This window comes from Narcine bancroftii, chromosome 1 (assembly GCF_036971445.1).
Source record: "Narcine bancroftii isolate sNarBan1 chromosome 1, sNarBan1.hap1, whole genome shotgun sequence".
NCBI classification, from domain to species: domain Eukaryota; kingdom Metazoa; phylum Chordata; class Chondrichthyes; order Torpediniformes; family Narcinidae; genus Narcine; species Narcine bancroftii.
This window is the reverse complement of record NC_091469.1, coordinates 341,341,788-341,362,844: the sequence shown is the minus strand read 5'-3', so window position 1 is coordinate 341,362,844 and position 21,057 is coordinate 341,341,788. Positions and strand designations below refer to the sequence as shown.

At 41.1% G+C, this 21,057-nt stretch overlaps 1 protein-coding gene across 3 annotated transcripts in view; it reads right to left on the bottom strand.

The window, feature by feature from the left end:
* Nucleotides 1–21,057, bottom strand: part of tert (telomerase reverse transcriptase) — a 49,100-nt gene that overhangs the window by 15,662 nt on the left and 12,381 nt on the right. For all 3 annotated transcript variants that reach the window (XR_011348370.1, XM_069910034.1, XM_069910041.1), the window contains exons 6-13: nucleotides 19,726–19,887; nucleotides 17,852–17,944; nucleotides 16,971–17,056; nucleotides 13,988–14,101; nucleotides 13,739–13,810; nucleotides 11,434–11,622; nucleotides 9,583–9,709; nucleotides 7,798–7,859 (exon numbers count right to left, since the gene is read on the bottom strand). Coding sequence is in view for 2 of the 3 variants with exons in the window: in XM_069910034.1 (XP_069766135.1) it covers nucleotides 7,798–7,859; nucleotides 9,583–9,709; nucleotides 11,434–11,622; nucleotides 13,739–13,810; nucleotides 13,988–14,101; nucleotides 16,971–17,056; nucleotides 17,852–17,944; nucleotides 19,726–19,887 (905 nt within the window). In the remaining variant the exon portion in view is untranslated. The remainder of the gene's footprint in view (nucleotides 1–7,797; nucleotides 7,860–9,582; nucleotides 9,710–11,433; nucleotides 11,623–13,738; nucleotides 13,811–13,987; nucleotides 14,102–16,970; nucleotides 17,057–17,851; nucleotides 17,945–19,725; nucleotides 19,888–21,057) is intronic.

Sequence of the window (21,057 nt, the reverse complement as noted above, 5' to 3'; positions counted from 1 at the left end):
GCTGGACTCTAGAAGTTCTTCTTGCTGAGAGATGTTGCCACCACTCAGAGAGTCTCAAACTTCAGCAGCGGGACCATGGCTTATATTACCCAAAAATTGCTTACCCAAGAACCTATTCCCAGCACAGTAAGAAAGATAAGCGAGCAAGCTAGCATGCTAGGCTTCCATCAAATAACGTAATTTTCAGCTTATCACTTTGAATACAATGGTTTATTTTGCATCAAGGCTCGGCCTCTGACAGTCTGTGACCAAAACAAGCAGGAAGATGAAATGTTCTTGGTACACACATGTCCTTTCATCAGATAACTGCATCTCTGGCCCCTTGGTGGAATTTAGCTTATGTCTGCTGATTCCAAAAAACAAGCAGGTTCTCAGCCTTGCAGAAGCAAAGGCTGCAAAAGTAAAAAACAGTTTAAATCTTCCATTACAGTAACTGCCTCCTCTGATTATGTGCAGAAAATTATCTAAAAATTTCTGGACTTGGACGATAAACCACCACTGGGTGGTGCTGTGGAGTGGAAGAAGGCCCAGAGCATGAGTCATGGTCTGGAAGACAGTTTAGAATGTTGGGATTTCAAAAAGGATGAACATTCCGAAGGCAGCCAGAAGGATTCGGACCAAGCCAGTTGTTCCTCTCTCTGCAAGCAACACAGGACAACTTCGAATTTTGTGCTCTCTCTCTCTCTCTCTCTCTCTCAGACAAAGATCTTTTGGCTTCATTTTACCAAACAAACTGAATTTTGTTTATGATCTTTGCTTCGGTTGAGATCAAAGTTTTGTGAGTCTTGTGTCTTTTGTGTTTGTGTCTAAGTTTTTCTGTGAGCTGGTTGGAAATGTAACTTAGACTTTAATTACATAGGTTATATTTAGGCTGGGGAATTTATCAGTTTTATACTGTTATCGAAATTTGCATAGAAACCAGTGGGCATTGTTATAAAAGGAGGGATTTTGAATTAAAGTTTGAAGGTGAATTTTTTGTAAATAAAGTAATTGTTCGTCTTTCTTCTTCTTTGGCTTGGCTTCGCGGACAAAGATTTATGGAGGGGTAATGTCCACGTCAGCTGCAGGCTCGTTTGTGGCTGACAAGTCCGATGCGGGACAGGCAGACACAGTTGCAGCGGTTGCAAGTGAAAATTGGTTGGTTGGGGTTGGGTGTTGGGTTTTTCCTCCTTTGTCTTTTGACAGTGAGGTGGGCTCTGTGGTCTTCTTCAAAGGAGGTTGCTGCCCGCCGAACTGTGAGGCGCCAAGATGCACGGTTTGAGGCGATATCAGCCCACTGGCGGTGGTCAATGTGGCAGGCACCAAGAGATTTCTTTAGGCAGTCCTTGTACCTCTTCTTTGGTGCACCTCTGTCTCGGTGGCCAGTGGAGAGCTCGCCATATAACATGATCTTGGGAAGGCGATGGTCCTCCATTCTGGAGACGTGACCTACCCAGCACAGTTGGATCTTTAGCAGCGTGGATTCGATGCTTTACCCCTGTGTGATATGCCTTCTTTGTGGTTGTTGGTTTGATCTTGTAACAATAACAATTACTATTACAGATACAAAAGTAAATGTGGCAAGTATAAATTTAAAAATCAAAACTTTTTGCTTCTCGTAAAAGACAGATTTTAGTAATAGGTTGAACGGGATTTATTTTCTCATTTCTTGGAATGACTATGGAAGAGATGTGAGCTCCCGAGAAACATTTCTTTGAATTTATCATTAAAATGTTAATAAATGAATAATATTGATTATTTGTTTAATATGTTAAACAGGAAAGGGTGCATATGCTGGGACTGTAGTACCTACACGAAAGAACCGGAGAAACTCGGCAGGTCACGCAGCAACTACAAGAAGGGCAACCATCGTGTCAGGCCAGATTCATTTGCAGATTCAAGTAGTCATGTGCTGGAATAAAAAGTTGTAGGGGGCAGGGAGGTGGAGAGGAAAGGAGGGAGGAAGGGGCAGCGGGAATAGCACAGGTAAGGGGTCATGAGTGGATCAGAGTGTGAGGATAGAAGAGAAAAACATTGAGATGATAGGAGGCAGCTCTCTGGAGAATTAGGGAAGGGGTTAAGGAGCTGGAGCATCACTTAATGCACCATCCTCCATGGAACTAACCTGGAAAAAAATATAAAGGGAAGTCGAAATGGGAAAAAGAAAAAAAAGTAAAGATAATGGAACAAGAAAGGGTTAAGGGGAATGGGTGGGAAATAAGATGTATCAGAAAGCCTTGCAGAGTTGGGACCAGATGAGGGCTGATAACCTCTGTACATGATTTAAGCACCCAAGAAGCAAGTTCATGCCACAAAGCCTTGTAAAAATAATTAATTAGTATAGAAGGAGTTAAAGAAAAGATAGAGCCAGTAACCCTCGTCAAGTGCACAAATAGTTTGTACCAGACAATGAATAAATGGAGGAAATGAACAAAGAAAGGTCCTAACCCCTGGCCAGAGAACAGGACATTAAGTCCAAAAATATTCAGTCCACTGACATCATCCTCTGCAGCAAGGAAGCCGATGCCAGAATTGGACAGAAAGTCAAATTAAAGGTGCATAGAACACACTTATTCAGTATGTAGATGATCTACTGCTGTGCAGCCAGTCACTTACAGCATGCAGGGAAGATAGCGAGGCTCTTCTTAAACTGCTGGCCAAGAAAGGGCATAAAGTGTCCACAGCAAAGCTCCAGTTCTACCTTGGGCACATACTACAGAAGGGAGGCAAACAGATCTCCCACAACTAAATGGAGGTGATCACGACACTTCAAAACCAAGGACACTGAAGGAAATGGAAAGTTTTGTGGGAATGACTGGTTATCGTACACAAAGGATTTGTGGCAATGCAGAAATAGCAAGGCTACTCGGAGACTTGTGCCTTGACAAGACCAATTTCCAGAGGTTGAGTTTGTCATATTTGGAAAACAGAGCATTTGAAGATCTGAAGAAATTCAAACAGGCGCTCACATTGTGAATCCCAGACTATCTTTTCAGCGTAGATTTGCTACAACTGTTCTTACACAGAAGGAAGGTGCAGATACAAACCTGTGGCATATTACAGCACACGCATGGGCTCAGTCGAGAGAGGACTGCATCTATGTGAGAGAGGATTGGCAGCAGCCACATTTGCAGTTGAGAAGACAACCCAGTAACAGCTGGACATGAAGTTGCCCAATACGTATCACACCGGTGGAAGCACTACTGGTTCCTGCCAAGGAAGTGGTCAGGGTGTTGCAGTCTAGACGTCTTCACAGTAACTAAGGCAAGGTTCACACCAATCTCAGAGATAAAGGAAGATTTGCTATCTGGTCTGTAATGGAAAATGAGGGATATGGCTCAATTCTATGATAATGAATAATTTCACTGGACAATCTCAGTCAGTGAAAAATGGGGAAATTAGGTTACCCCTTGGTATGGGGTTATGCTTTTAGCTGACCACAGCCAACATCACTTACACCATGTCAGCATTTACAAACCAAACTTATAAAGGATTTCAGATTTTAACAGCTACCCAGAAAAATCAGACCAACCCTCCTGAAACACGAGATGGCAATAGATTATATTTTGGCAAAGCAGGGTGGATTCTGTGTCGCACTAAATTTGACAGGTGATTCATGTGTCATGTCAATTCCAGATTCAGAAAATAACGTGACCAATGTTATTGATGCATTGGGAAAAAGTTAGAGATGCATTTAGCACATAAAAGTGCAAGAAAATCATTCTTAGTGTGGTTCACCAATCATTTAAAACCTATACTAGAACAAATTCTGATCCCCCATCATTGCAGTTTTGGGCAGTGCTGTTTGTGGATGTACCATAGTGCTGAAGAGGTACTGGGCTTCTCCTCCAGGAAAAACAAGGACTGGTTTGACGAAAACAACCAGGAAATCCAGGAGCTGCTGGCAAAGAAGCGATCTGCCCACCAGGCTAAACCTTGCAAAGCCTTCCTGGCCAGAGAAAAAACGAGCCTTCCGTCTCGCATGCAGCTACCTTCAGCGCAAACTCCGGGAAATCCAAAATGAGTGGTGGACTAGCTTCGCCAAACGAACCCAACTTAGCACCGACATTGGCGACTTCAGGGGTTTTTATGAGACACTAAAGGCTGTGTACGGCCCCTCACCCCAAGTCCATAGCCCTCTGCGCAGCTCAGACTGCAAAGTCCTCCTCAGCGACAAGATCTCCATCCTCAATCGATGGTCAGAACACTTCCAATCCCTTTTCAGTGCCCGCCGCTCAGTCCAAGAATCCACCCTGCTCCAGCTCCCTCAACAACCCTTGAGGCTAGAGCTGGATGAGGTCCTTACCTGGGAAGAGACATATAAAGCAACTGAACAACTGAAAAGTGGCAAAGCAGCAGGTATGGATGGAATCCCCCCCCAGAGGTCTGGAAGGCTGGTGGCAAAGCTCTGCATACCAAACTGCATGAATTTTTCATGCTCTGCTGGGACCATAGAAAGCTGCCTCAGGACCTTCGTGATGCCATCATCACCCTGTACAAAAACAAAGGCGAGAAATCAGACTGCTCAAACTACAGGGGAATCACATTGCTCTCCATTGTAGGCAAAATCTTCGCTAGGATTCTCCTTAATAGACTAATACCTAGTGTCGCCAAAAATGTCCTCCCAGAATCACAGTGTGGCTTTCGCGCAAACAGAGGAACTAGTGACATGGTCTTTGCCCTCAAACAGCTCCAAGAAAAGTGCAGAGAACAAAACAAAGGACTCTACATCACCTTTGTTGACCTCACCAAAGCCTTGGACACCGTGAGCAGGAAAGGGCTCTGGCAAATACTAGAGCACCTCGGATGCCCCCCCAAGTTTCTCAACATGGTTATCCAACTGCACAAAAACCAACAAGGTCGGGTCAGATACAGCAATGAGCTCTCTGAACCGTTCTCCATTGACAATGGCGTGAAGCATGGCTGCGTCCTTGCACTAACCCTCTTTACTATCTTCTTCAGCATGATGCTGAAACAAGCCATGAAAGACCTCAACAATGAAGACGCTGTTTATATCCGGTACCGCACGGATGGCAGTCTCTTCAATCTGAGGCGCCTGCAAGCTCACACCAAGACACAAGAGCAACTTGTCCGTGAACTACTCTTTGCAGACGATGCCGCTTTAGTTGCCCATTCAGAGCCAGCTCTCCAGCGCATGACGTCCTGTTTTGCGGAAACTGCCAAAATGTTTGGCCTGGAAGTCAGCCTGAAGAAAACTGAGGTTCTCCATCAGCCAGCTCATGACCACCAGCTCCCCCACATCTCCATCGGGCACACAGAACTCAAAACGGTCAACCAGTTTACCTACCTCGGCTGCACCATTTCATCTGATGTAAGGATCGACAAAGAGATAGACAACAGACTCGCCAAGGCAAATAGCACCTTTGGAAGACTACACAAGAGTCTGGAAAAACAACCACCTGAAGAAACACACAAAGATCAGCGTGTACAGAGCCGTTGTCATACCCACGCTCCTGTTCGACTCCGAATTATGGATCCTCTACCGGAATCACCTACGGCTCCTAGAATGCTTCCATCAGCGCTGTCTCCTCTCCATCCTCAACATACATTGGAGCGACTTCATCACCAACATCGAAGTACTCGAGCTGGCAGAGTCCGCAAGCATCAAATCCATGCTGCTGAAGACCCAACTGCGCTGGGTGGGTCACGTCTCCAGAATGGAGGACTATCGCCTTCCCAAGATCATGATCTTTGGCGAGCTCTCCACTGGCCACTGAGACAGAGGTGCACCAATGAAGAGGTACAAGGACTGCTTAAAGAAATCTCTTGGTGCCTGCCACATTGACCACCGCCAGTGGGCTGATATCGCCTCCAACCGTGCATCTTGGCGCCTCACAGTTCGGCAGACAGCAACCTCCTTTGAAGAAGACCGCAGAGCACACCTCACTGACAAAAGACAAAGGAGGAAAAACCCAACACCCAGCCCCAACCAACCAATTTTCCCTTGCAACCGTGCCTGCCTGTCCCGCATCAGACTTGTCAGTCACCAACGAGCCTGCAGCAGACGTGGACATACCCCTCCATAAATCTTCATCCATGAAGCCAAGCCAAAGAAAGAAATAATGCTGATATGTGTGAAAACCATAGCAGACTGCTGGGTAGGAACCATGCTCAGAAGAGGAGTTATTGTTGGGTATAAGCCCGCCCTCTGCTGGACATCATGACGCCCACGTCATTTTGTCACCATTCCATATACAACCATGTGTGTCAGTAGCCATGTTAGTCTAAAAGTAAAGGATGAGAAAGCATCACATCTCCAAGTCTTAATTGTGAGAGTGCATAGACAGTGGCGACGAGGAGCAAAACGAATCCTAAGCATACTCCATGAACCAACCACGAAAAGGAAAACAACAGAAGATAGAAAACGACTATCCTAACAATCTCAACAAATTCCCGCCATAAGATCAGGGCGAAAGTGAACCAAGATGGCAGAGGGAGAGTTCAGGGAATTCAACGAAGTAGAAGAAAGTTTGGATAACTATGTAGAACGGTTTAACCACTGCTGCGTAGCCCACAATATTGTGGAAGGTCCAGTAAACCACAAATATGACCTCTTCCTCAATATAACATGACAATTTTTTACAGCACGGAAACAGGCCATTAGGCCCTTCTAGTCCGCACCGAACCAAACACCCCTCTCTAGTCCCACCTCCCTGCACAATGCCCATAACCCTCCATCTTCTTCTCATCCATATACCTGTCCAACCTTTTCTTAAATAATACAATTGACTCCGCCGCCACTATTTCTCCCGGAAGATCATTCCACACGGCTACCACTCTCTGAGTAAAGAAGTTCCCCCTCATGTTACCTCTAAACTTCTGCCCCTTAATTCTTAACTCATGTCCTCTTGTTTTAATCTTTCCTCCTCTTAACGGAAATAGTCTATCCACATCCATTCTGTCTATCCCTATAATGGGCAGCAAAACATTCAACCTCCTTAAGACCTTGCTGGCCCTGGAGAATCCAGGGACAAAGACATTCAACAAATTATGCAAAGCTCTAAGGAACCATTTAAGCCCCAAACCACTAGTTATGGCAGAAAGACTGATTCTATGAAAGGAGACAAGGACCAGAAGAAACAGTAAGTGAATACCTGGCATCGTTACGCAATCTGGCAGAGCACTGTCATTTCGAGCAGTTTCCATATTTATATTCTTCCATATTTATAACCCTGTGTGTCAGTAGCCAGGTTAGTTTAATAGAAGTAAACCATATAACAGTTTATGACATGCAAACAGGCCATCTCAGCCCTTCAAGTCCATGCCAGAAAGGATAAGGAAACATCACATCTCCGGGTCTTAATTGTGTGAGTGCATACACAACAGTGTATGAAAATACAAGGGAACGTGTCCCCTTGTGTCAGGAGATAACCCAAGAATAATGAGCAAAAAGAGAAACAAGAGGAAATATGGAGAAGGAATCAACTTGCAGACATAAATCAACGCAACATTGAGAAAGTTTACAGAAAATATATAAAAAGGTGTCTTGTGTGATGATCAGTGGAAATAACTCCAGAGAACAGCAATTACGAATGAAGACACATTTGAGACACAGTTAGACTGATTTTTGTCAAATAATTAAGGAAGTATTCATTCCTGAGTATTGAAGAATTAAGGGTCATAGGGACAAGGCAGGTAGGTGAAGCAGAGACCATGCAATATCAGCTATGATCTTACTAACTGGCAGGCCAGGCCAGATGGCCTACTTCTGCTACTAGTTCTTGCGTTACTAATCTATACATCAGAGTGCTTTAAGCAGAAAGATGAAGCAAAATACATCATTCTTTTAAAGAGTACCTGTAGGCCTGGAGAAGAAGTATCTTATAGACATTGATGGCAACTGTTCTCAGTGTGTTGACCTGCAGAAATTCAAAACATGGAGAGAGATTTGCAAAAGGTCCATATATCCACATTTGTTGTCAATAATGCAAGCATATTTTCCTCTCTGCTCAATTACACTAAAGTTACAAACAGAAATGGAACTATATCCAACATAGCAGGGGGAATTGCTGAGACCTGGTTTACTCGTTTGACATTTCAGAGAAGTTTCTGACATTGAAATACAGCAAGGATATCTTTGTGAATTATATACAAATATCAACTTCAGAAAAATGACTAGTTTCCTATCCAAAAGTTTAAAACATCCTATCAGATTAATGCAAGTCTGCAGAGACGAATAAGGAGAAAGAATAAAATGGCCAGATTGACTCAGTTTAGGGAGATAGAGACAGATGCCAATCTGCTACTACTGTAGCTAAGTGAAGGCATGTTTGACTGCAGTGCTGGAATCTGATTAAAAAACAGTGAAAGGATGAACTAGATAAGGGAGAGTTGATGGACACAAACCCAGGTGGAGGAGAGGAATGCAACTGGCTGACAGGGGAAATGGAAGGAGGGAGAAAGGAACACATGGAGTTAAACAAGAAAGTCTGCAGATGCTGCGATTGTAGTTCAATACACACAAGGAGCACATGAAATATAGTTTACCTGAAACTGGACAATTCAATGTTCAAGCCATTGGGTTGGAGACTACCATGGTGGAATACAAGCTACTGTTCTAGTTTGTTTGGCCTCACCCAGGCAAGGATGGACAGGCCAAGGTGAGAATGGGAAGGGAATTTCAAACACTGTGCAACCAGGTCAGGATGCTTGTGGTGGATAGAGGTCCAATCTACGCTTGATCTCACCAAAAGGCGACACTGTGGGCACCGTGCATTGGATGAGGTTGGAGGAGGAGCATGTGAATTCTCTGCCTGACTTGGAATGGTGGAGAGGGAAGAGGTGCAAGGACAGGACATGTACCTCCTGCAGTTGAAAAGAGCCAGAGAACAGGGCTGAACAAACCGAGGGAATCAAGTAGAGTGTGATCCCTATGGAAAGCAGAATGAGGTAAGGAGCGGAACGATAAAGGATGATGTGCTGTACGCAAAGGTTGGTGGGGTAAAAGCTGACATCCAACAAAATTTTGCTGTCTGAGTGCAGGGCGGGTGAGAATGGGAAAATGGAGGAAATGCAAGTCAGGGCTCCATCAACTATAGTGGAGGGGAAACCACATGTGCTGAATAAGGAGAACATTTCAGATGTCCTTGATAAAAGAGCTGCTGTGCTGGTGACTCCCAAAAAGCACGAGCTTGGTATGAGCTATCCAATTGAGCAAATTTACTCAAAACAGTTTGCAAGGCTATCCACTGAATAGCACACCACAGCAAGCAAAATTGGTATTTAAATCTGAAAATACACAAGACCACCTCCCCCCCCCATCCATGTTAAATAAACAAGCCCACTTCAAGTGGATAGCAGATCATCTAAAAAGGTGTCAACAGCATGTCAGGATGAATGGCAGCAAAGCTCTGACAACTTTCAGTGCGTACGTGCTTAGTCTTAGTATAGAGCGAGAATACACCTCTTCAATATTACCACTACAGCATCTACATCTGGGGATACAACAACAGGTGGGAAAGGGATTGAATGAGTTTCATGCAAAATACCCCACATAGTAAGTAGGTTCCACAGCAAGAATGTGCTGACAGCAAAATCAGTTCATGCACAACCATACCATTTGAGAGGAAAGACACACTTCACCTCCAGATCCAGGAAGATGTGGTGACATCTCAGCTTCAGAACAGCCAGTAGCTTTCTCTTCATACTTTGCCCAGGTTTGGAACCATAGTTGAAAGTAAGACTTGACCGGATAGAAATATTTGCGTAACTAAATTGAACAAAATAATTAAGTTACTGTTTTGGGGCGATGGTGAACAGTTAACAAATTCAGTTACTGTTCATCATTCTGGTTTCTTTGAAATGTTAATAACGAGCACAGAACAGTTAAAGTATTTTCCTGACCAGAAGACTTTAATAACTGCAATTTAGGAGACCACCATATTGAACAGAGTAGTCAGCACAGGTGGTTTATTGTAGCCATGGAATTAACATTTTAATCCCTCTACAGTAGTAGCAGTACAATAGTTTTGTCCAACTTAAAAGAATCAATGGATATTGTGAACTTAATGTTTTACACTGCCAAAAAAAATCCTGATAAATTTCAAATGACACACATGAAATGAAACAATATATTTTTGTCATCCAAAAGTCCTTTGATTTATGAAGATGCATTACCAAACAAAAAAAAAAATTCACGGTCATACAAGGACAGATGATGATGGTTGTTTCAGTGAGGGCAGCAGATGCAAATTGGATCAAAATTGCAATAAAGCAGTTGGCGATCTTTCTAGTATCCACCCTTCACCACAAATGTAAGGGGAAGGAATGCCTGTGAGATAGGGACACTGCTGGGTGATGAAAGAAAAATCCTGTCATTGAAATCTGCAGTGATTGCAATAGAAATGTGAAAAGACTTCACTGCTTTCCCTTAGATTTCTTTTTATTGAAAATAAAGTTTACTTTTGAAATTAAAATAATTAAGGACAAAAATAAACAAACAAAAACCACAACAGATTATCATAATCAAAACCTTAGTATATGAAAGCAAAATGTCCACCCAACCCCAAGGAACTGTAAATATTGATGAAAAATATCTTGTTTACACAAATATCTGCCACTTCAGAACCAGAATTTATAGAAATGAACAAGTCATGAAATTTGGAGTTTTGAAACAGTATCACCGTGCAAACATTCATATTATAAACCATCTTATGACAATTACTGTAAAAAAAAATAATAGTGTACAAAAAGTAAGGCACCGTCTTTGATTCCTTGATTATTCGGGAATCTGATGGCAGCTGGGAAGAAGCTGACCTTGTGTCACTGAGTGCTCGTCTTTAGTTTCCTTTACCTTTGTCCCAATGGTAGCAGAGTGAAGAGGGTGGTGGGGGTTTTTGAGGGTAGAGGCTGCTTTTTTTAAGACCTCACCTCATGTAGATGTCTTCTATGGAGTGAAGTTTGGTGCCGGTGATGTCAATATGGGGAGAAGGCCAGAATTTAGAAGGAGAAATGAGAACAGTCTAGTTCAGAATAGAGTTGTGGGGCAGCCACAATGAGCTGAATGGTCTACATCTGCTGCTTTATCTTGTGAAGACAGTCAAATGCCAAAATGTTTTAATTGATGTTTTGGCATGCAAGGGATTGTGTCATTCTGAAGACCACTGAGCACAACCCTTCATAGAAGCATAGTGAATATGTAATCAAATATCAAATAATTTTTTTTTATATAGGAAATTAAAAGCAATTTAAATTTGCTTGCTTTTTTTAAATTAAAAAAATGGAATTTTTAAAATCCTCCTCAACCATTCAAGAGGAGCAGTCAAGACACTTACTAATTCTTCTGATAACCAACACACGTGCTTCGGCAGTCTCCGTCTTCCTCCTGAATACTCCTTTCTGGCTCAGTTTCCCAATTTGCAAACCCTCAACTGCCAACTTGTAGCTTTAGAATCTGAGACTTTATAAACAAGCCGAATATGACGAAGGTCCTACCTGGAATAGTCACTGTAGACTTCTAGTGTCTGTGTGTCGAATAACAGGCCACACCAAGGAAAGATACAGTGTTCTGGCAAAGATCTAGCCGTATCGCAACCTGGAAGATTCTCTTCAAGAGGAAAGTTGACTACAGTTTTATGTGGATTTATGAAGCAGCCGTAGTCTGGAATTCCTGCAGCCAGAATTCTTGATTTGTCAAGGAATGCAAGCAGGTATGAAATAAGTATGAGGTTATCAATCATCTAAAAAAGTCACTACTTCAAACACTGGATCACTATGAATTTGTTTCAACATTAATCTCACAGACGCAGCAAAACAATCTGAATTGAAACAGATGTTGAATAACGTGGTTAAGTTGCAATACACATCACTGCACCAACAGCATTTGGCTGAAGAAGACTCAATTTGGAGAGCATTCATCAATAAAATTTAATTGCATAAAAACTGGCATTCATTTTTATTTACACATTTTTTCTGTCGTAAATTATGCAATGTCAACCACATGGCAGGAGAAGTATTGGGGTCCAAATCGGACTTTCCACAGTCTTGTGGATCTAAGCATCCTCCATGCCTGCTTCAAAAGGCAGGAAAATGCTTGCAAATATCTTTGATAATGAGATATGCTTTTTAAAAAAAAACAGCAAAAATATATACATACAGTAAACCCCTGTTGTCTTGAATTCAAGCAACTGGCAATAAAATAGTGGAAATAGGTTAAAAAAAAACTTAAGTTTAAAATTGGTGTACCTCGCCTTTAATTCGCCAATCATGCAACGCACAATCTCAAGCAACCAGAAAATTCACTTACCCAGCATCTACCATCACCATAGGTGCCAGACATCAGGGGTTTTGCGGTGTTTATTTTTTTCAAAAATTCAAACTTTCTGAGGTCTTACAAACATAAAAAACTTACATTTTCGAATAGACAGTGCCCCATTTAAACCATAGCCAGCCTGTTCCCAAATTCTAAACTGCACTGTGCAGAATGGAGAGTCAGTGATGTTGACTCATAAGAAGTATCCCACTGCCACAGAATCAGCAACAATAGGCAAGTTTCAAGCCCATGTGCTAAGTGATCAGTTTCGACTCCACCCTGTGTACTTTGATCTGACTCCATCCTCCTCCTCACTGCACAAGAAGGGTCACATAAGCATTCCCTTGTTACTGAGGGAGCAAGTCATGATGCAAAATCCTTGTCCAATATCCATCTCGCCTTGCAGCAAACAAAAAATTGCAGGTCAGACAGTATCCACTGGTGGAAATGGTCAGTCAATTATGTTTTTCATATATATAACATTATTTTTCAGTCGTCAATTTTCAGACTTACCTTTAGAGTTGGCTGTTCATACTGAACAACTCGTGTACGAATATCACTGCATGTTTAGACTAAATACCACCTTGCGGTACCTACATAGGCTGGACGTGGGTAGACATCTCCCATTACGTGGTGTTCATTAGCCCATTGTTACGAACCACCTGCAAGTTTAGACTACAGGCAGACCGCTAAATTGACTAGGAGTGCCACAGGGAAAATTTCAGAACGGGGATGGGTCACTCATTTCCATTCCTGATCTTTTTACACAAACTGCTTTCTGGAAATTTAGGAATAATTTGCCGGAATGCAGCAGCAGCTGGGGGAGGGGCCCCAAGGACAGAAGGCACGGAAGGTGGAGTGTCATTTCAACTGGCCTGACAATGAAATACTAATGCTCGGAAATTATTCTGGGAGTTGTGCAAAACATTATTTTCACCATTATGCCGTCAAGGCAATTACCCACCAAGAGTTAATCACATTCTCAAATGTTAAAACAACTGCCACAAATAAAATCAGTATGGTCAGGCTACAAGTTCTATAGGCACCAACCAATACCATAATATACAGTGGTTGGTTCACCTTGAAGAACTGATGCTGCAAAGTCCCCTTCTTCACAAAAAGCCCCAGTAGTTGCACGGCTTTGGTCTTAAGATCAAACAAAGCTGAATCACCCTTTTTTCATCCAATTCCATCAATGCCCTCTGAAATTTATCACATGATCAAACCAGAATAGTTTACTGTTTTAGTTAAGTTGTCAACTGCAACCTGAGTAAGCATCATACACAGTGGCGTTGAAGTTCAGGGAACTTTTTTTTAAAACAACCAGCCACTTGACTCTTTCCGTTCTCACCAGTTTCCATGTGGTCAAGTCTGAATTCATTGTAATACAACATGAAAATAAAATTCTGGTTCATTCTTTTGTTGTACATTGAAATTTAAAAGAATAATCAACTTTACAGCTCTCAGTTACAACTCATTTTGATGTACCTTAGAAACTTTTTGGCCTGTGATAAATGTGGTGTCATAAGCAAAAAGTCATCAATCAACCGCAGCATCAACCTGGAAAATAAATATTTTTTTTATTAACCTTTTGGAAAAAGGAAAAAAACCTGAAAATCAAAACCAACATTCAAAAGCTTAAATGATTTTTCCACAGTAGATTCTTGGCAATGGTATCAGATATTTTAAGCTCAAATTGAAAGAAATTCAGTTTGAAGGAAGAGAAACAGCACCTACCCATCATCCTGAATTCCAGCGAAAAGCTGGTTTTCCATATCCCCATAACACAAGCCACAAAGCAAAGTTGAGATCAGGGAACCCTGTGGTATTCCACAGCACTGGATATAGTACCTGGTATAGGGAACAGAGCCATTTGAGACTGAATTGCATTTTAATTCATTTAAAAAGGCAATAATACATAAAGCCAGTGTATAAAAAAAAACCCCAAAATTATTTATATAATTTATTTATTTTAGTGCAAATGGTTTTGATTTTCAATTTAATTCATTGCACTTCAATTTGCCTATATCAATAGGTCAACAGCAGATCTTGCTGGCCCTCTACTCTAAACAAGAACACCCACATTGTTCATAGAGTACAGTTTGGCATTCAACACCATTATAACAGCAATACTAATAAACAAAGGGACCAGGGACTGTCCATCCATCTGCACTGGTCACCCATTTTCTCAATTGCAGACTCCAATCAATGCAAATCAGCCACATCACCTCTTCCTTACTGACTACTAACATGGAGGCAACCCAAAGCTGTGTGCTTAGTCTCCTACTCTATTCGCGGTATATTTATGACTGCGCAGCCAGGTTTTTGTTTCAGTGCAATATGCAGATTTGTTGATGACATCACAGTTGTTGGCAAAATAATTGGAAATGACATGTCAGAGTACAGGATGGAGATCGGGAATCTGGTTGGGTGGTGGCAGAGCAACAATTTTGCTCTAAATGGCACTAAGAACAAAGAGCTCATTGTAAATTTAACTTCTGTAGATGGACAGTGGGAAATATACTGATTGGTTGGCAATACAAGTGCCCAGAAATGCAGAAGGTGGCGAACATAGCCATGTTTGTCATAGGCCCCGACTTAACTCTTCTCACTAGCCCTTTTCTGAACAAGCTGACCCCAGGAGCCTTTCACACTGCACCATTATTTGCGGGTAATTCTGCAACCCAGGTTTTTACGTGGGGCCCCGCCTCCAGCGATGACATTCCAAGTGACGTGGTACACACTCACCGGACGTGACGCAGAAGTCTAATCATGCAGTTAGTAATGGAGATGGGATTTGATTTTCAAATGCTGGCCCTGCAAGTATTATAAACCAGACAAGTTTCATCAGCACAGTTATCAATGCTGTGTTGGAAACTCTGGCAGAAGATGACCGCTGTTTCACAGAGCACGAAGAGAATCCGGGAGGAGGAGGCAGATTGGCAGGCTGACTTGTGTAGTCGTTGACATAAATGGAGGCTCATTGTGACTTTTTTTTTTGAATGCCAATTTAAAACTAGAGCATACAGTGGCAAATTTCCTGCCGCTTTGACGCACGCAGGCGCTGACATCACTAATCATACCTGGTTGTCGTTCCACACCGCCAGAAGGTGATTGGTGAGTCAACTCGGCCAGGCTCTGCCTCTTGCTCCCTCCATGTATCAGAGCCCGGTTGAAATCTACTTGCCCTGCCCAGTTATGTCATTTCACACTGAGCGATTTGACTGTGATACTGGCAGGTTAAGTCAGATGTAATCGGTGGTGTGTGGAAGGAGCTACTGATACATTTATTAAGAAGGCACAGAAGGCTGAAAATCAGTCCCTCTAGATTCAAGAACAGTTTGTACCCAACAGTTAACCGGCTCCTGAACCTTCCTTTACTACACTAATCCATAAGCTACTGCAACACCATAGTATCGTAACACAACTTTCTTCCCTTGCACTTTGGAGCCATATTTATTATCATTTGTATTTATCATTTATTTTTAATTTAACTTATACCACTGCAGTTTCTTTTAAACAAAGTACCTATTTGACAGAAGCAAGCAAGAATTTTGGAGGCTATGTATATTGTACAATATACCTTACGACAAAACCCATTATAAAAATCAAGAATTGCCTTTTCAGCTTTTGAATATATGTGGAGCCTTTTCACAAAACACAATGAATCAACAGTTAAAGCAAATCTTTAATCATGGCCTTCAGTTTCACATACAGATGATCTCAATTATGCAACATCTTTCATGATAAAAAGAACTCTGCATATATTTACATCAGCAAGGCTCTCAGGAGAATGTAAATTGAGCAGGAAAACTATGCATCAAATTAAATAAGAAACACAGGATCAAAGATGGTTATAAATTATCCAGAATAATCTTCCATTAATTACTGGATTAGAAAAATAACAATTTTATCTGCCTCTGTGGAAAATATCCATTTCGTACTGCCAATATGTTCAATTCGTGCTCTAATTAACCCATCATTAATCAGGCTATTCATGACTCTCCATTTACATGGCTACCTTTTATCTGAACTTCATCTGACCTCTTTCACCGTACATGAAATTACCAGAATTAACATGGTAGCATTCCAAATCAAATGATCCTTACAGTTCTTACCTTGAGCTAACGACAAGTGAAATTTCCTATGTCATCAGCTTCTTCCTACATTTATAGGCATCTCTTGGCAGTTAATTGATGCAAAGGATGACAGGAACATCTTAAAGGTGATGAAGGGTTTCAAGAAATTCATCAAACTGGCTTAGCACATTTATAAGTGCAATTTGCAATTTTGAGTACAAGAACTCAACTTTAGGTTCTTGTAATAGATTTTCTACCAAACAGAATAGCTTGGTTTGGAATGGCTTTATAGTAATCTGTATAGTGCAGCCCTCAATGCTGCAGTCCTGAATGACAGAGCACAGCATTACCAGGACCATGCAGTTAAAACAGGGAAGTCTGCGCATGCTGGCGTTGAGGGCAATACACAAATGTGCTCGAGAAACTCAGCAGCACTCAGACAGCTTCCACAGGAAGTAAAGAGTAACCAATATTCTGTGGCAGCACATTTATGTATGAACCTGACCATCATGCAGTGACCTAGATACCACCTGCTGGTCAATTTAAGTGCAATGAATATAAATGGCTTTTTCTGCAGACATGCACCTCATAAAATGGTGAAACGGACTCTCAATCAAATATTCCAAGAACACTTTACTTACTTGTCTCCTATTCTGATAATGTTGCTTCCGATCATTTGCTTGAAAAAAGTGAACACATCTTCAGAGTTCTCATTCAACGTTAAGCCCTGTGTAAAAGAATAGCATTCCGAGGTGAAGACTGTCCACTATTTGCAATATACACACACTTCAAATTTAAGACATGTGATGTAATACTGGGACCTCCAATGTTGACAAATAATGAAAAATTACATTGCTATTCCACATTGTGACATACAATGCACATTCATGGAAAAAAAGGATTTAATGACCAAGAATCCTTTTGAACAACTAAATAGTTATTATGTCCATTTCCCAAAAATAAAGGTGACAAAGACAACAGCCTATTCCTTCTTGATTAAAAAGAAAAATGTAACACATACATTAAATATACAGCACCTGAAATGTGCCTGGGATTGTCTGATCTCGGAAGCTAAGCAGGCACACGACTGGTCAGCACTTGAAGGGGAGAATGCTGAGGAACACCAGGTGCTGTACGTTTCTGTGAGGGGCACCAGACAAAGTAGCAACTCTGTCTGCCTTACAGTAGACCAAAGTCAAAGAATTTCATGTATGTTACATTCTAAATGTAGTATTATGTGACAATAATGGTATCTTTACCTTAAATTAAGAGGACTCTAGAAAGGGTCGTGTTGAATCGCAGAATACGGAAAACTTAAGAGATTCAAACAAGATTTTCACCCTGGAATGCAGTCATTACATAAAGAAAGGTGCCAGGGAAAGTGAAGGACAATACAATCATGTTGTTTAAAAGGCATTTGTATGGATACTTGGATAGAAAAGGAGTAAACATTCCCCCACCCAATACAGGTCAATAAAATTTACATTGAAAATATAAACATTATCACGATTTACTTACTTACCTGGTTGACCAAAATTGTGTTTTGCAGTGAGCCTTGCTGCAGATGGGACACAAATTCCTTCATAGTTGGCATTAGATCCATCAAAGTAGAAACCTGAATTGATGAGACAAAAAAACAACAGTGGTTTTACTTTTTTTTGAAAAAAAAATACAGAGGCATAGAAGTGCGAAATAATTCCAATGCAAAGGATACCAGGGTGATCAGAAACCATTCAGTGAAAAGACTTGGAGATCAATAAGTAACAATTTCATGAGATTAAAATCAGGTATTAAAAGTCTACCTTCAAAATATTATGGCCCATCATTCACATGGGGGAGGGGGGAGGGGATGTTGGGGCTGTAATGACCAATGGAGAATTATTGCTAAAAGTAAATCACAAAAAACTGTAGTCACTGCGGTTTAAGTAAAAACACAAAATGCTGGAGAATCTCAGCAGGTCAAACAGAGTCCTTTATGTAGCAATGGTAAAGGTACATAACCAACGTTTTGGCTTGAGCCCTTCAAAGTAGGAGAAAATGGTGGCAGCCATCCGACCAAAAGTGGGGGGGGCTGCGGGTGCAGGGAGAGGAGAAGTTGCAAGAATATGAAAACCATAGTAAGGTTCTGTGGAAAGTTGCTGAGATATTAGAGTTCTGCAAGCAAAACTAAATAGTTTGATAAGCTTTTCGACTTTATTAGCCAATCACAGTGATCAAACCTGTACATCAGCACAGTTGGGTTTCTGATTTTTTTTAAATAAACGTACAATTTTTTTTGTGTATATTCAAAATCAGTTCAAAATACAATAGCAATATACTCTGCTTAAGAATTTTAGACTAAAAAGTGCTGGGCATTTCATGTAAACATATCGCCAAAGACTCAAGATTCTTAGAAAAACCACAGGTGCTGGCCAATTGCGAAAAAGAGTCAATGCTGTCAGACATCAAATGTGAAGGGAAAAACAGTCAACTTTTCAGGTCAACAACCTTGCAACACAACCTGTAAAAGTCATTTTTTTTTTTTTAAATGGACATTTCCCAGTTGAGATAAAAGTCATTGAACTCTTATTTTTCCTTGCAGTCACCGTATTTATATCCAGAGTACTCCCAGCATTGTTTTCTTACATCTCGGCAAAGTAACCATTTGCAAACATAATGACAGGAATGCAGTCAAGTTCATCTCTAAAAAACACAAGTGAATTGGAAATAGACTGCAAAAAGATATTAGGCCATTTCCCCCCACCCAGCGCAGAGCTAAAAAAGTGATGTGATGAAATTGTTCAAAAGGTACCCACATTTAGGAATAAATGGAGAAAAGAAGGGACAAGAAAAGAAACCATTCCACTGATTCAGTGCAAAGCTCAATAAATGCTAATTATATAAAGGACAAAATAAAGAAACATAATTTTGATCAATTGAATGAATGGGTTCCCATGACTTTCACTGAATCTCTCCTGCTACATGGGCAACTCTCCTTACTCAACTTCCATCAAAAAAAAATTTCCATTATCACATTTGCACTCTGGGTACATCAGCTGCCGGAAGATAGTGATTTTAAAAGCAACACAATTAATTCCTGGAAAATCTATTAACGTGGAGGAAACAATTAGCAGATTTTATTGATCAGACCCCTCCATGGCAGGTCATCTATGATCTTGTCCCTTTATTTTATCACGGAGCAGAGAAACCAAAAGAGGTTGGCATATCAAGCTGAACGTGCAGAACTTACAAAAGTCCATTACAGCTTGCAGCAAACACATATTATTTCAAAATAGCATGCCGTCCTACAGCTAAACGACGACTGGTGATCTGGACTTAGAAATAACAAAAGAAATGAAACAACTGCTTTGAAAATACAAGGAATACTGTAATATTCAGAACACAATGAATCTTTACCTGTCTTTTAAATGCTTTTCTCACTTGTCCAGCAGCATCAACCCAGATTTTTGCATAGCGCCGGACACAATAGCTCTTTGGTACTTTGAGATCCAGTATGCCTGAAATTACTTCAATTAATTTGGCATGAGGAATGGCATCATAGGCACCGGTAACATCTGCCTGCAAGAAGAATGTCTTTGTTCTTGACCTAGAAGTGCTAGTTACTTATGCCCAAAGGTAGCAGTGAGAAGAGGTGGTGATCAGGGTGATGGGAGTCCTTTATTATGTTGGTTGCATCTCACATAGATTTTTTTTTAATTTAAACATACAGCACGGTAACAGGTCATTTCGACCAAAAAGTCTGTGCCGTCCAATTTATACCCGATTGAGCAACACCCCAGTACATTTTGAATAGTGGAAGGAAACCGGAGCCACCCCCCCCCCCCCCACCCCCGGAGGAAACTCATGCAGACACGAAGAACGTACAAACTCCTTACAGACAGCATGGGATTCAAACCCCAATCCTGATTGTTGCCGTTATAAAGTCATTGTGCTAACCGTGCCACCCATATCTGCAATGGATGGAAGGTCAGACACTATAATGGACCTGACTATGTTTGATACCTTCTGCAGCCTTCTCTGACCCTGGGCATTTGCATTGCCAAACTGGGGTGTAATGTAGCCAGTCAGTATATGCTCCACAGTGCACCTGTAGAAGTTTGATAGAACTTTGTGCAGCTTTCAAACCAGCCATTACAGTTTGATTCAGTGTGAAAGCCTGATCTCAAAATTAGCTCATGGATACAGGTCCACAAATATGTCAGAAATACATTGACAAGTGGCAATCAACACATTTTCAAATATTTTATACCCTTCTATATTTCTCAAGAATTAATGGCCTGAATCTTGTTGGTAGTCCTAAATGGAACACTAACCCAAGAGTGGCTACAGGGTTTAAGAATCTCAATGCAAAACTGGAAGTCTGCCAATTTTCCACCAATATTCCACAGCTACACAATTCTGTATTCCTAAGAGGGAGAAAGGCAAGAATAACATAATTTTAGTTAGTTGTATTCAGTTCATGCTTTTAATTGGAGAAATATATTTTTGGATTCATAGAAACTATGCATGTTATCTCATATTCATTTTTTTAAAAATTGTTCTTAAATGCTTTTGAATGTCAAAATTATTCAGGATTTAAAAAACGTGACTGCCTTATCAGTGTCAAAAAAGCTGTGGATACTGGAAATTTGAAAAATAAATGCTGGAAACCCTTAGGCAGGCAGTGTCTGAGGAGCAGGAAACAGAGTTAACATTTCAGGTCCAAGCCTCTTTATCAGAGCCAAACCT